The sequence below is a fragment of the Eucyclogobius newberryi genome, unplaced genomic scaffold (genome assembly GCF_026437365.1).
Source record: "Eucyclogobius newberryi isolate DKJ021-1_F unplaced genomic scaffold, fEucNew1.0.hap1 SCAF_14, whole genome shotgun sequence".
Lineage (NCBI taxonomy): Eukaryota > Metazoa > Chordata > Actinopteri > Gobiiformes > Gobiidae > Eucyclogobius > Eucyclogobius newberryi.
Window position 1 is genome coordinate 20,462,058 of NW_027315768.1, and position 16,927 is coordinate 20,478,984.

At 38.5% G+C, this 16,927-nt stretch overlaps 1 protein-coding gene across 2 annotated transcripts; it reads right to left on the reverse strand.

The window, feature by feature from the left end:
* Positions 1 to 716: 716 nt before the first annotated feature.
* On the reverse strand, positions 717 to 8,905 carry tmtc4 (transmembrane O-mannosyltransferase targeting cadherins 4). 2 transcript variants are annotated; one of them, XM_072444868.1, is made up of 18 exons: positions 8,514 to 8,903; positions 8,213 to 8,417; positions 7,994 to 8,109; positions 7,105 to 7,321; positions 6,206 to 6,293; positions 5,936 to 6,036; positions 5,421 to 5,513; positions 5,133 to 5,294; positions 4,821 to 5,023; positions 4,541 to 4,715; positions 4,022 to 4,153; positions 3,855 to 3,934; positions 3,670 to 3,777; positions 3,454 to 3,595; positions 3,267 to 3,381; positions 1,747 to 1,859; positions 1,587 to 1,656; positions 717 to 948 (listed from the first exon to the last, which is right to left on the reverse strand). In XM_072444868.1, exons 2-18 carry the CDS (start codon positions 8,372 to 8,374, stop codon positions 806 to 808), a joined length of 2,220 nt encoding a protein of 739 aa, XP_072300969.1. In that variant the 5' UTR covers positions 8,375 to 8,417; positions 8,514 to 8,903; the 3' UTR covers positions 717 to 805. The 2 variants fall into 2 exon arrangements, with proteins under 2 accessions (XP_072300969.1, XP_072300968.1); XM_072444867.1 differs by having other exon boundaries at positions 4,541 to 5,023; positions 8,514 to 8,905.
* Between the last annotated feature and the right edge of the window lie 8,022 nt (positions 8,906 to 16,927).

Here is a 16,927-nt window from a genome sequence, read left to right on the forward strand (position 1 = left end):
TTATAGTGTTAAAATCAGTCTTGTTTATGAAATCAGTGATGAAAGACATTTTTATTTTGCTTTTGAAAAGGAAAAAAGTAGAATCTAATAACAAAAAATTCAGTCCCCCACAATTAAAAAAATAATAATTTATTTTTTGCCATATTGCTCCGCCCTAGTCCCAGAGCCCCTTTTGGGTCGTTTCCCCAATATAACGAATAACACTGTTCTTAAGTATGTAAATGATTGACTTCCCTTGTGTAAGGTTGAAGTAAAGTATTATTAGGCCGTTGAACATTTGGGTTTAGTAAAAGAAGGCCACAGATACATTTGATCTGAGACTTATTGGACCCACACATGCATGGTGCTCTGTCCAGCTGACACAACAAGAGGTCAAGGATGAAAAGAAGATCGGGTTCAACTTGGATCAGAGCCACATGGTCTTTGGATGAAGAAGCTAAACAGAACATCGAGGACAACTATGTAACCTGCACACCTGCACTAAATGAAAAATAAAATAAACACACCATTAACAGAAATATTGTCCAACATTTTCCAGGTGAAATTTAAGTCCATCAAAAGGACCTTTTGATGCCACCTGCCAAATACCTTTTCTTGTTATGTATTTTAATAACATTTCACCACTATAAGTAACTATGAGTAACTTTATTTTTATATTAGTATCTGGTTTTAATATGAAATGTAGTGTAGCAAATTCAAATAAATCATGTAGCCAATTGGAGATGCTAATTGTTTTATTTTAAAACGGTGCAAAACATAACTTAGTGTAAATCTCCTATAAATAATCTGTGGAACAAAGAGTGAACTATGGCCTTTTGAGTTGGTCCAGTTTGCGCAGCAGCATGTTGTAGTTGTCTCGGGTCCCGGGAGCCTCGGGGTCTAACTTCAGAGACAGCTCATAGTGTTTCTTTGCCAGCTCCAGCTTTCCCCAGCGATGATACAGCACGGCTACAATACAGCAGACACATGCAGTCAAACAGAATGGAGTGTCTTTAAAGATTTTAGTATCATTTTGCAGTTATTGTTCCCAATTACATCAGAACAACATCGATAATGACATTATTATTCAATGTAACGGACTGAATTTAGCAATTGTGAAAGGCCTGCACTGATATGTCTGCAGCACGCTTTCACCAGGAGGTCTTTTGTCTGTTGGGCTTTTTATCCAAAACAGTAGATTATTGAATGTATTATTTCCCAATTTCACTCACACAAAATAAAAATAAAAAAACAAAGGTAGTGACATTATTAAATTATTACCAATGCAGTTTATTGGTAAATGTTCTCTCTCTAGAAGCCTTTAGTCATCATATTACAACAATATCGGATTAAAAATGTATTTACAATGATCAACGAATAATAAAAAAAGAATAGTTTATCCGGTGGACTAATCGGAAAATGAATCGTTGACTACTTCAATCATTTTTAGTTACAGTACTTATGTGTGTGCATTTAATTTCTTGAAACATCTTTGAAATAATTTACATTTTCCACCACATTTCAGCTCATGGATGTGTGTCGACCAGGTATATGGTTCTTGCTTACAAAAAGAGTCGGTGCCTACACAAATTTTGCAGTAGTCTTACCTAAATTGCCATGGCAACTGGCAGCATTGGGATTGATCTTAAGAGCGCTGAGAAAGAAGCCTTCTGACTCCTGCAAAAAAACAAACCAAAGACTATAAAACGTACCACTGACATCTGATAAATAATAAGAGGAAAAACAGCTCCAAGCCATTTTGCTTACCTTGTATTTTTGTAATTTTCCAAGGACGTTGGCCAGTGAGAACATGATTGTGTGGTCATTGGGGACAATTCTCAAAGCTTCTCTGCCAATCGCCTCGGCCTGACCCAAGTTACCTGTAATAATCCGAAAAGCAAGTGCAATATTAATACACTGCTACTACAGCTTTCATTGTATCAGCTAAACTATGTCCACAGCCGGGATACAGAGACTATAACATCTGCTTTATTTGTCAGCAGAAGCAAAATCAGACTCTTTCTGCTAACACGCATGGAGTGGTGGTTTAGTCTCCTAATTAAGGCTGAACACAAGGCCCACTGGGTTATTGATCTCTGTCATGGTGCTGTCTGAAGTCTAGCCAAAAATGGGCAAAGAGGGAGAGAGAGAGACAGTGGACCAGTCAGACAGAAAGACAATGGCATTGGTGTCCTGGGTCATGCCCTTTTAGACACAGCAACTCATGTGCAGCACAGTCAACTCGCATTCTGTTGTTATAATGATCCAAAAAAAAAAAAAGAAAAAAGACAGGAAGATCCCCAATTCCTTGTTATATGAAAATGACATCCATTGTTCCTCTTTTCTGTGTTTTTTTTTTATTTTGTATTCAGCTTTGCACCGGGGAAAAAGGGTAGAATTATTGCTGTCAGATTTTGGTGGGGGGACTCTGTTCTGGCTGTGCTGCACCAAATGTTTGATCAAAAACACACTGCGCTCTGATTGGACAGTTCCAGTAGCCTCCTGGGAGACTCCGCCCCCACGGGAACGGCTTCTGACAAAACGGCTCGAGCGTTTGGAAATCAGAGCATTCTCCACACGGCAGGGAAGAGTGCCTTCAAAACTCCCAGCACAAAGCTTTAATACATAAATTTCAAGCATTGCTGATTCCTGTTCTTCCGGTCTAATCTTATTGACCATTTAGATTTTTTTGGGGTCTTTTCAAAATAACAGCACCATACTAATGCTGAAAGGGACTGTCAAATGTTGCAGCGCTCTTTACAAACACTATTACGCTATCTTTTCTATTCAAACATTCTGCAGATCTTTTATTCTAGGAACAAAATATGAAGAGATTTGGCAATGTTGGCATAAGATAAGATAAGATAAGATAAGATATTCCTTTATTGTCCCACATGGGGAAATTTCATTGGTGCAACGCAGGAAGATACAGAGGCAGATACAGAAGAACAGATCACTTATAGGAAGTCTGAAAAACACTTTCAGTAGAAGATCTCCTATAAATAAATAAAAATTCCCATAGACAAATAAATAAATACCATTGCATGTGATCCCGACAGTAATTGCACATGAATATGTGTCACGACATGTATTTTCATTCATGGTAGATATTAGCTTGAGATCTCCTAAACATATCTAAAAAGCTTTCCATCAACGATTAGACATATGCGATCTGAATTTAAAGAAAAATTAATTTGTTGACAGAATTGTGCATAATTTCAATGAGGTATTACATGTGTGATATGTCTGATTTAAGGGCTGGGCTTGTGTTCTGTGTCTGCTGTTACCCGTGTTGTCCAACAGAATGACCATGTTGTTCCAAGCCAGGCTGTGGTCAGGCTTCAGCATCGTTGCGTTCCTCCACGCGTTCAGTGCGTCCACGTGTCTATTTTGGTCCGCATACTAACGGCAGGAGAGAAAGATTAAATCCCAAAGATGAAGCATTTCTGAAACGCTGGAAATCAATCAACTCACCAAACGTCCCAGATTGTAATAACAGTCCGGATACTTTTTACGGTAGCGGATCGCATTCCAGTAGCTGCGCTCTGCCGCCTCAAACTTCTGTAGACTATTCTGAACAATGCCTAGATTCATCCAAGCTGCAGCAAAGTCAGTCCTAGCACAAATAAAACATATTCAGCAGACACTCTTTTATAAGTAGTCATTATATTATTGAATGCATTGAATTACTGGATGGAAACTGCTTTAGAGAGCAGATCTTCAGCTTCCCCAAGTGCATTCCTCTCTTTAAGTATGTTCCCCAAGTTATTCATGGCATGGACGTACGTTGGATGCAATCTAAAACAAACAATGCAATGTCATTTTTAAACACCTTTCTCTAATAGATGTTAAGTTCAATGTTAGCAAAGACGCACCTCACTGCCTCTCTGTAATATACAATAGCAGCAGTAGAATTTCCTCTGTCAGCTAAGTTTTTACCTACATTGTAATGGACCTAAAGAAAGAATGATACAACTATGAAGCTCTGGCAATGATTTTAGTGGGGTAGATGTTACGTGGATGCACAGAAAGAAATGTGTACCTTGGCATTGAGAGGGCAGACAGACAGGGCACTGGTGAAAAGGGTTTTCTCTGAACGCCACTGGTGACTGCGGAGAGCGCAGCGCACCACACACACACACAACAGTGCCATCATGGAAACACACAACAGCTTCTACAAATGACAAACACAAACCTACACTTGGCATTTGGTGGCGGGCATGTAAAGCAGGACATTTTACATTCACAGGTTAAAATAAATTGTGTGACTGAATGTTAATAGACAGCAACTGTATCTGGCTAACATGTGGGCACCACCTGCTGTTACTATCCCTTTAAAAGGTGAATCATTAGTCATTTCTTAGTCTGTGATCATGGGAATCACAAAGCTTCTCAATCATCAAAGCCATAGAAACAGGTGGCGGAATAAATGATTATAAATTAGGACAACAAGACCTGGTGATGGCATAAGGTCATGGGGTGTATTTTTTGAACGAGGCAATTCTTAATTGGTACTATAATATATGCAATGTTGGGGTCATTTTTAGCCAGGAATACATACCCTGTATTTGGCCCATCGGGTACAGCATTGTCCCACTGAATAGGCCACGAGTAAACAATATCCAGCTGACGACAGGTACAGCACTCTTTCAGCGACGACAAAGCCCACTCTGAAGAATATGTTGGAGGCTGGAAGAAAGGGGACCACCAGTAGCACCAGGGCCAATGTCAGGGTCCTGACAAGGAGCCAGAGATCATAAACGAACACCAACAAATAAAATGAACACACGTCAGAATGCAGCACATTACGAATATGTAATGTACAGCTGCTGTAGAAGTACCTTCTTTTCTGCATGTCCTGGGAGCAAAAGGCTTGGATTATCAAGCCTATCAGAAAGCACCAGAGGAGCACAAGCCACAACATCCTCCAATCAACAGCTGATGTAATAAGAGGTACACAGCCCATGGACCAATCAAAACAGAGCCACCAAGGACATACTAGTAGCCAGGCATTAAGACAGTAGTAGTAATTATAGTTCACCATCTGCGCAAACACAGTTGAAAAAAGTCCATTATTAAAGCCAGCATTGTAGCAGTAAACTTAATAATATATATGCAAATGTCTGATGAATGGAATAAAACCAAAACTTAACTCTAAAAAAAATATTTTCAGCAAAGGAGGCTGGGTTGTCCACTTCAGTGAAAGCTGGAGGGCCAGTTCCCATGATCTTCCAGCGAGCATAAAGCATTGAGAGGCCTCCAAGCACCATGAGAGCCAAGCGCCTTGGGAGTCCAGTTTGAAAAAAGTCACGTATCTATTAGATAATAAACACTGGCAGTTAGTATATGCATTAAACAAATGTACTGAATTGCAAACTATGCAGTAAGTTAAAAAAACAAACTCACAACATAAGATCAAGGAACTATTAATTGGAACTTACACTGAAAGTTTTCTTCCTAAGGAGTAGCCTCTGGCTGAGTTCATAGAAATTAACATTACAGATCAACAGGACATCAAAGGCTGCATTAACACCCTGAAGCAAAAACAAAATACAGTAGAAAAAAGAAACAAAACACCAACAGAAAATATATAGGCCAGTTTAGCAGCATAGACCTTCGATAATTCAGATTACATGTGTTAAATTTAGGTTTAGGTAAGTGCAATACCTCAAACCAAATGAGTAATAATTGTGTATATAATGAAAGGGCATTTATCACAAGTTTTTTCTCTCTTTCTTTCTACACATCTCTTTCTTTCTTTTAGTTTTTTTTTTTTAAGGTATTGCATAAAACAGATACTTTGAAGACATACAACCACAGAAGGTGGCGGTAAATGCACCTTTTCAGTTGGCTGCCACCCGCCATTAAAAGTAACATACACAATAACACAACAACTGCTATTGCTTACTGTGTGATAACAATGTACTCTCAAAATATATCTCATTTATGTCCATACCAAAACTGTGATGCCTTGTTCTTTACAAATCATTGCCACTGCACACAGCAAGAGGCTGGCCACAATCCACCGGACAGAAAAGCTGTCATCTCTGTCACTCCCTGCAAACGCAAAGCCAAAACCCACTAGTTACAAAAAAAAGAAAGCTGGTTTCAAATGCATGCTTTGTGAAGATGGGCGTAGGCCACAAGAACAATTTTCAAATTCACTTCAATGCATTTCACATGATAACATACACATAGGGATCAAGAGTGACACTTAAATACATACCTTTGTTGAAAGCTCTACAGTAGGACAGAAAGGAAAGCTGGAAGAACAGGCCGCATAGCAGGTCGGCTCTGCCCACTATACCAGCAACCTACATTGAGATGCAGATACAAGCTTTGTCAGAACCCTTGATGCATTAATTACAACATATTTCCACTTCTACATAGTGTGTGGAGTTATCACATATTAATAAAGAGGAAGAATGTCTCATTACGAGGCTGGACTGTTGTGTGTGTGCAATATACAGTGTGTGGGTACAGTATGGTTGGCATCCTGGAGTTGGCTGCTTTGATACGTACGGCAGGCCCAAGCCAACTGTGTGCCTCCCTCACACCCCCCCAGGTTTCGCCCAGTCCTTGCCCTGCATGATTAAAGAGAATGGAGAGGGGAGATTGCTGCCTTCCAGCCAAGCTTTACAGCAAACACACATACACTGGCAGGTCAATAAGGATCCCAACACATCTAATAGTCAGGCCTGCGTAGCATGTGCACCTTCTCCCCGCACACCCAACTGAGAGAAGGCTTTTGTTCTTGGCATGGATCCACTGTATGTTTAGTGTGAACACCTCTGGACTCATATGCCAACATGCCATGGTGTACTGGTATTGTTTGTTACAGAAAACACTGTTTCAAGACTGACTGTACAGTTGGCTAGGGAAATCAGTTACCAGCACTATGTCAGTAGTTACTGCACAGAATAACATAAGGTATTGTGAATCAGATTTTTGTCATAATGTATATCCCCAACACAACTAGATAAAATGTTATTCTGAGTTTAAGTGTAATGTTATTGCAAATTTATCAAAGTCTAAAAAAGAAAGGACACTGAGTTAATTGAAACATTTTGACAATATCTTAAATTACTGAATTATTATTATTTAGTAATAACTGCAGTTGCTTACACTTTCTGTGTGAATTGGATGAGCAGCAAAGAAGAACGCAGCCAGCAGAGAGGTCTTGGGAGCAAGGTTCTGTATCCTTCCCGTTTCATCATAGGACAGTCCACCCGTCAGAATAGCAAACATGTCAATCATGAGGGCGGAAATGACCACATGAAGGAGGATATTCATCACATGGAAGCCGACAGGGTGCAGACCGCCCACCAAGAGGTAGTTCAACCTATAGCAACAAGAGGGGAATCAATGCTCAGATTAGGTCTGACTAATGTAAGCATAATATTATGTGAAAGTGCAGGTATGTTTACATAATGTCAGGTGAAAAGGAGCCTTTGTAGTCTACAGTAAGATCAGAGCGTCTCTCATTTCAGGTTAACATAAAAACAGTGTAGGTAATTCTGTCCTCTCTTTGGACCAAACAAAAAAGGCAAAAAAAAAAAAAAAAAAAATTATATATATATATATACACATGAAAAATGTCAAGCTCAGAACACTCAGGCTGCACAATTGAATCAAAATTGCAATTTGAGTTGGCGCAATTATCAAATCTCAAATTCATCAATTATTTAGATAATAGAACGTCCACAGTAAACAACAAAATCCTGCTATCAAAAAAAGCAAACCTTTTAGTTTTTGTTTAAGATATTCCATTCTTTTCTTACATGTTAATGCTCTTGGACACGTTTGAAATCAGCACTCTGAACAGACAACTTGTTTTATTTTTGCTTGCACTCTTATAATAAACTCTTATTATAAATGCTGTTTTTATTGCTCTGCTTGATGGATTAGATTTAACACACTTCCAATTGTTATACTAAAATCACAAACGTAATTGCAATCACAATTTTTTCTACAATCGTGTGGCCCAAACTATAAGACTGACATAGAACTTTACCTAAATGTAAGAACGGTGAGAGGTCTGTAGGATTTGTGACTAGAGTTGCTACTGAGGTTACTTCCCCAAAAGTCATTCCTCCATAAGTTGCTGACCGGTGTTGTCGGTCTCAAGTCCTGAAAGACAGCAAAAGCTTGAAGACATCTTTTGTGAACATAAGAGTAAAATCCAATGATTGTTCGTTCTCAATAATTAGTGTGTAGAAAGTGACGAAGATACCTTGTTGTTGACAATTGCTTCAGAATCATCAAAGACAAACTCGCCATCATAACTGTTGATGAAGCAAAGCAGGGCCACCACGCCTACACAGACCTTTGCTTGCAGAGGTGACAGCTTTGGCAGCGGAATGTGGCGATCCCAGAAAACCTCTGACAATGTCATGTTTCACACGGTTTAGTGCACAGTATCATCACTAAACCATTCCCTGATATCAAAACAAACAGCGTAATACATGATTAATACAGGAGCTTCTAGTGAAATGCAAATAGCATAACCTTTGTGGATCAATGTGGCGTCCTACCTTATCAGTGAGAGGGAAGCTGCAATATAAATCATATTGTGTTAGCTTCTTTGTTCACAAGCTAACACGTAAATCCAGATGTTACCCACTGAAACCTCTTCCATTTCCTCTAGCATTACATTACAGTTGACACATTGGAGTCAAATACCGTTCGACTGTCGTTAAGTCTCTGAAATCTAAAATGTAGCTCCTTCTTTGTATGGAAAAGACTCGGGCTGTGGAATAAGTTTAGCATGTCTTGACGGTCATCATTCATCTACATCCAATTAAAAATACGAAACGGAATATCATCTCTGTTCATTTTAGCTTGTGAGGGCGTGAATATTTTTACAGAAGGTTTTTATTGTACAAAGCAGCCCGCAGCGGTTCCCCGGAGAACCAGCCTTATTAAGCACTCGGCAGTAAACAGAGCACACGCTCTGCCAAATCCACTTCCTGGTCAACGCTGTGGTCATGTGATCAGTTACAGCCAATGAAATTCGCGAATTAAAAAGAGCGTTGTCGCCATTGACTGTTTAAAGCGATATAAATAACAGCCGTATATAGCCATAACAATAGCCAGTAAACGGCATTTAATAACCACTTAACAAAGCTAAATACAAAATAGACAAGACATTCTGTCATGAAGAAATAAGAGCAACTTTGAATAGTGAGGGGAAATAGTCTTGCAGATAGTAAGCCCAAAGGATTGATATGGAAGATGTGTTTAGGCTTTATGGCTTTAGCATATGTTTATTTCACCTGTCATGCATCACAGTGCTAATAAATCTGCTTAATAGACAATGTGTCTGGGGCCAGTGGGGGCATGTGGATAAGCCTCCCAGTTTTGTATATTACTAATCCAGTCTATAAGATGAATGGATCTTATTATTTTTGATCCACGTCGGGCAGCTGTAAGTCATGCAAGCATCATTGCCAGTGGGTTGACCAAGGCATGGCAGAGCAGTACTTAATGAAGAAGAGTGTGTAATCATCTTCACTGGTACATCTACATCTACGTCCAAAATGTCGAGAGGCTAAGGCTGAGAGTCACACAATGCAACAGGTATTGTGTGTGGGGACAGTCTGACATAATGTGTAACCTTTTAAATAAAAATGACAAGAAAAAGTGAAGCACTGTCTCAATCCAAGCAGTCTGCATCATTTTCCATCCTTAATGCATGAATAGGCAACACATTTTCTTTTCTCTGATCACAGTGGGTGAAAAGCACTGATATTCTTCTAAGAGGTAATTTAAACTGTTTACTAATGACAACTAATAGCTTGGTAGGAAAATATAAACAAAAGTCCCTTGAGTCATGGCTTGAGATTAGAGAACAAATTTATAATAAAAGGCAACATGGTGAATATTACAGACAATTAGTGGATTATAAATAAGACCTAACTAGTAAGAAAGAAAATATTAGGAGGGAGAATCTAATCATAATTTGTCACACAAAATGCCGTGCTCGAATTTTAGGAGCATAATTTTGTTAAAAATGGAGTGAAAACAGTGAGAACAACAAAGATTATGATCAATAATCAGATTTGAATCAGGCAGTGTAGTCAGGGCTTATCTGTAAAAGAATAACATCACTACATCTGAGACTATGAAAAATAAAAGCACATATCCTTAATTAGATGTGAAAAGTAACCATAATTTTATCCTTGTCACTACTGTGAGTAGCACACAAGGAAGAACCTTCACAGAAAACAGTGATGGAAAGAAGCGTGCATTAATGAGGCCAAACTCAGCAGGCAGGAGCAAAGAAACTATCACTTAAAGAGGTAAGATGGCTGCTAATATCGTCCTCAACGAAAAGCGAGGAGGTGACATATTATAATAATGATGCATAAGTGCTAAGTAAGCAACTTGCAGTAAAACAAAGTCCATTTGTTTTGAGGGATTTTGTGTGGATACAGTAAGACATATATTATTTACTGTTGGAAAGGTTTCTGCTTCATTAGGCTGCTGTTGTGTCAGATTGTTTTCTTCTCAAAAGATAAAGATATTGTTTGGTTTAATGTTATTGTCCTTGCTTCCAGGAAACTGCTAAACAAACAAAACAAAAGTCACTGTTTTTTATGTTGAGCTGTTGATTATTGTGAGGTATATCCTTTGTATATGTCCTGTATTGGTCAGGCTTGAAGCCTATTTCAGCAACTATGAAACTTGCAATCACAATTTTATTTGATTGGATGGTGGATGGTCCTTTGAACTCTGCCCCTCCATTAGATTTATACCGGACAACTAGGTATGAATGATGATCCTCTCGGATAAAGACCTTCACACCAGGTAAAACCTACCAGGAGATCAGGACCCGTTATCATACTGTATATCTCTGCATCCGTTGTGCTATAGTTGCAGTCGGTGCCTTGTGCTGACACTGTGACACATGAAGTGAAGTGGAAGTCAGATGTAGAAGTGGTTAGAGAAGCAGCATAATAAGTATAATATAATAATAATTATAATAAGTATAATAGATATTTGCACAGTAAAAGTATCATCATTAGCAGACAGCACTTGGATGTAACTAATATATATAAACATATAATGTATACGTAATACATATACAAAAAAACATATTCAGATAGTTAGTCATTTGGTGGTATTCAGTTACTTTCTTAAAGTAAAAGGAATACACTGGAGCATGAAATCAAGGCTTCAAGCTGCACGTCATAAATGGTCTTGTGGTGATATGTCACATTTTCACAATATAATATTATGTAACTCAACGTCAAAGAATACAGTACTCTGACCATGTTACTGAGTAGTATGTTAAGATATGCAGGTATTCCGTATTCTGTAACTAAATACATTTTCAATGTAATATTCTTGATGATAAGGGAATATAAGATTTTCTTGGAGCCGGATCACAATTTAAATTCTATCACAACTCATGTAGACTTTGTGTCTTTATATTGCCTTAAGGAGGTGAATAAGATAAGATAAGTCTTTATTGTCTCCTCAATGGCACTAACATGTCTGAGATGTACTTTGGTTCTAGGCCATGGAGAGACTTGTACACAAGCAGAGCTGCTTTAAGTCTATTCTCTGAGCCACAGGAGCCAGTGCAGAGACCTGAGAACAGGACTAATGTGATGGTACTTCCTGGTTCTAGTCAGGACCTGAGTACAGCGTTCTGGATGTACTGCAGCTGTTTTACAGCTCGTTTGGAGAGGCCAGTGAGCGGCCGTTACAGTCTAATCTACTGGAGACAAACACATGGAAAAGTCTTTCCAAGTCTGATTTAAACACTTGATTTTGGCAATGTTTTTAGATGGTAAGAAGCTGCTAATGTTATTGATTTGGCGTGGCTGTTAAAGTTCAAGTCTGAGTCCATCATTACCCCCAAATTTATTTCGCTTTAATTCGCTCTCTAACACCGGCACTCCCATTAATATTACTTTTAAAACCAGTCCAATTGCATCAACTCTGCCCTGTACCTTCCACAGGTGTCTCTGACCACAGCTCCCAGAGTGAAGGGGTCTGGCTATCACAACACATCACGCTTCAGAGTGGACAACTGGCAGCACCCCACGAGCCGTTGGCAGTACGGAGCGGGCAGACACTTCAGATCAGCCGTCCCAGGAAACCGCAGCCCTCCACATGCCAGTGACCCCAGCCTGAGGTCACCATGCACATCAGGAGCACGGCTAGATAAACGAAGTAGCCAGAGGGTAGATGTTAGAAAAGAAGACAGGATTGGCAGCAGTTAGGACATTTTGTTTTGGTTTCACGGACTTCCCTGCTGTTGCCGTCCTCCCCGGTGCTCCTTACAAATACCCAAAAAGTATTTCGTCGCCATGGAACCCCAGGCCTCCAGTTGATTGGCAGCTTGTCACTTTATGGTCTGACAACAGGAGAAGTGGAGATGCTGGGAAGTGGTTGGGGACACAAATTCACACATACACACACACAGAAAGTATATACAGTGTAACAGAAACAACAAGACCCTAAGGAGATCGTGCACACACCAGCTGCGTAATGGAGGAGCATCTCAGCCTGTAATGTGTGTATTGACTCTAGGCTGTACAGGCACAATTCACTGGGGGAAGGTTCATAGAGGGACGCAGATGTTCGCACACTGCGCACATTGTACTTGAGAGACCAAATGATTTTTTTTAGGCAGTGGGGCGTAAGGTACAGTCGATTGGTCCCGCCATGAGATTAATATTGTATTATTCATCATTTACCTGTGTGCACAATATAAGTAAAGTTTTTACAAAATGCATTTTGTGAAATATTAAAACTATGGTTTAAAAGTTATAGTTTGATTATCTTTTTTATGAAAAGTCAATACTTGGCCAGGCACCATTTCTTTTTCCACCATCTTGATGAGGCATTTGATCCTACAAGATTTTAAAGAAAATGTTCCACTTTTCTCAATGCTTCAGAATTGTTAAATGCTGGGACATTATGATATTAGACATTTTTCCATGTTTGGTTAGAATGAAGATTTAGAGATTTTTATTCAGGTCATTATTCAGAAAGAAGACTTTATTGCAATGTTTTATTTCAACGTTACAATTATTTGTATGAATACAAATTAATCACATTAAATTTTAAAATACCATGATAATATTTTACAGGAATTTACAGGCGTATTGTCTGCACAATTATTTAGTTCTTGGGTGATGTTGTAGACAGCAATAGATATTGACATACACATTTATCCGTCTTGTTGAAAATTATGTTGATCAGATTTTACAGTTTTTGACACTAGTGCATTTTTAGATTCTAATTCAACATGAGTGCTCACAGTATGACCTTCTGTAAATCCACCTGAAAAAATAAATATTATTGTGTAATGTCCAAAAGATATCACACCATTGTCTCTAAGCAGAATAGACAATGCCCTCACCCCGACACTCACCCTTTGTGTGAGCGGCTCTCGCAGATAGCCAGTGCCAGCAGTAGGCCACCAATGTGTGTCCACATGACCTTTTTGGAGAGGCCAGTGTCAGGCAGTCAGGCCTGTACCAGCTGAGGCAGAGCGATGGTGTCAGAACGCTGCACTTGTCAAAATTCATACTTGAATTTTACATATTTATGACAGTTTTCCGAGACTTTGAGATTCTGGTATCGTTTTATTTCTCCTGCTCTGAGGTCACAACTGAACCGAGCTAATCGTTTCCAACCCTTTTATTACAGGGCAGGTGTATGGAGCAGGCTCCGGTCTAATACGAACTCCCCCATTAACATTTGAGGCCAGCGTCAAGGGTTGATATTCACATGTATGCGTGTCTCACACTGAGCGGCAGTGGCTAATCTCTCTGGGCACCATCTAACCCCCTATTGCCTGCTTTCTATTGGCGCCCCCTTCTCCTTCCCCTTCTTTTCCCTCTGGAGGCCTGCATTAAACATAAAGACCCGGCATGGATGAGTGAGTCAACAAATTACCACGGCCAATAAGTGGAAGAAAAAAAAAAAACCTCACTATCCACCACCAGTCTTTCATTTCCTTCTCCTCCCCCTTTACCTTACTGTTTGCCATTAGGTTATTGTTCTAGGCATTTAAATAAACATGATTATTTTCTTCTTTATTGCGTTTCGTTAGAGCTTCCCCTTCCCTCATGCTTGACTGGTTCATGTCCATCAACTCAGGGGAGCTTGACTCGCACCAAAATCCCAGCTAATACACACAAAACTGTTACAGCTGTTGCTCTAACCTTTGAGTGTCTCCTAAGGAGCACAGTGATATTTGCACTTAATAAAATTATGCCTACCAGGAGAATATGCCGCTGACATTTGCCATTTGTCAAGTTGAGGTGGCAGCGAGCGCTTTATGACTCATTAGTGTTTAGGGTACAGTGAAGAGGGCTCCTGTGCCCCACTTGTCTCTTGTCACTTAGGATCAGAAACAGCGTTACAGTATGAAAAAGGATATGCTTTTCTATGGCAGAACTACTTCTTCAGTTCAAATTTACCTTCTCAAAGTTTATAAAGATTTTTTTTGTTTTGATGGATTCATTGATTCTCTTTTTGCCCACAGCAGACCATCTTCCTTGTGTGCTGTGATTTGCATGTCAATTTGGCCTGGACTTTTGCATGGACATTCTTAATCTATTCAGTACACTGGTTTGTGATGTCTTGTGGCTATATTCTCGTGTGTCTCTAAAGATAAAATACCGACTTCAAATATGAAAAAAGGCTTTTCTCTATCCGCTTTTAAACTAAGCCATGTTTTTCCCATCTAGCACACAGCTTGAAGAAAATCCATCCTCCTCCTCAAATTCACTGTCCCATTTAAAAGTATGCCATGTAAATTCTATACAAGAATGTACCTTAGCTGCACGACAACTTTGAGGTCACACATAAAGGAATGAACAAATGAAGAGAAGGAGCCAGAGCTGAAAATGAAGCGCACAGAGTTTGCGACTTTAACTCATGCAGAGTGATAGATGTCACAGATGTCAGGATTCTCGGGCGAAAGTCAAAACGAGGTCACGCCACACTAATAGCTTCTCCTTTAGCCTCATCTATAGCATAAGAGCCACAAGTCTGAGCAATTAACTGGGGTCGGGGGATTTCAGCTAGCATGTGCTCCTTTTACCAGAGCATATTGTACAGTATTTTTTTTAATCATTCAAAGCTGCACTAACTACAGATAATATTAAGCAAATGATGCAGGTAATAAAAGCACTACTCAGTTATTCAACAATCTAATTAAATCCATATGGCAGAAAAGCTTGTGCATATGCTCTGATGACACAATTACTCCATTTAACCACACACTACTGACACACCCAGAAGCTGCATTCAACCTGTATTTATTATTTAGTACCGTATTTATTCTATTGCTAGTTTCTTCTGCATCTTGAAACAAGAATACTCATAGAATTGTTTTGAAGGCCTGAGTTATGTGACTTTAAAAAATGTTGACCTTGAAGACATTTGGATTCAATGGTATACTTCTATGAAAAAGCCAGATTTAATTTTCAAACAACCAAACCCCTTTTTTGTGTGCATTCTTAGTACAAAGAGTCCAGAGGTCCACTAAGTAAAACTAGTGAAATTGCCCAACTGTGAGGAGCACCTCCTCTCTCCTCTATGTTCTTTGTCACTGTGTCATTAGGATCACACTCATTATGTGTCAGCATGCGTTAGATATGACAGGAAGTGACCAGCTGTTCCTGTGTCCATAACCAGGTATAACCCAACACATTCGCCTCTTCAAAATTACCAATTCAGAAAGTCGATAAAATGAGGAAAATCTGTTTCATCAGTAATGTGCTTAAGTAGTTTAGCTATATTACATTTGTTTTTGTCACTCGAATGTAGATAAATAATAATATAAAATTTGAGTTGAATGCATTTTTATTAACACACACACATTTTGTATCAAGTCATCAATTACCTAATAATTATTGTCCTATTGCTATTGAAAATATAATGATGCATAAAATATTATTAGTATTTCTGGAGAAAAGGTAAAACCGATAATTTCATTTACAGTTCCAATTGCAAAATTCTTGTCTGGACCTTTTGCTGGCCAGGAGGCGCTGTTTGGACATGATCGATCTCAAATTGCAATTATAACAGAAACATTAACAAATAGGTCCTTTTTTCTACAGGAAAACATTGATTAAAAATGAATGAGTGCCACTGACTTGTAAACTTTAGTCTTTAATAATGCACTATAAAATGCAATATTTGGTAGAAAAACATGACAAACTAAAATGTATCCTGCATACAAAGACTATATAAAGACACTGTCATTATTAGAAATAATTCAATTTAGACAAGATTTGGTGGAGTAATGAGCAACCAGGTGTTCCTACTTTGTTGTGAGGCCCCATGGAATTAATTGCTTTGAAGCCAGCTAGAAGATTTTATTTTGAGATGAGTTAAACCTGTATTAAAAGTCATAGCTGTGCCAAATCAGGCAGATAATGGTGTGCTGCATAAACCAATACTAATCTGACTTTGATATTCTTTAAAATTATTAGAACGCTCTCTTATTGATACTGAAATGCCTATGAAAACAAATGAATTAATGAATAAATAAATAAATTCACAAACTAGCATATCTAAGAAATAATAATACAAGGATTTCCAAATCAATTACATTTTCTAATGATTAGGGATTTTGCCGATTGATTTCATACCTTTGAGACACCTTTTCTAGGTACATTAATGCACTTTATTCTATAATGATATTGGCATAATATATATATATATATATATATATATATATATATATATATATATATATATATATATATATTTAAATGAAACTGACGGTTATGCTCAAGTGGAAAGACAATACCTTTATTTTGCTGAAGTAACATTTGGATTGTTTTGTGTGTTGATGACATTGATGATGAAAAGCATATGCACTGAAAAGCTATTTCTACAGAAATCAATATAACATTTCGATATATGTAAAATCAATAAAATCAACAAATTAAATACTAAAGATCATCAACTG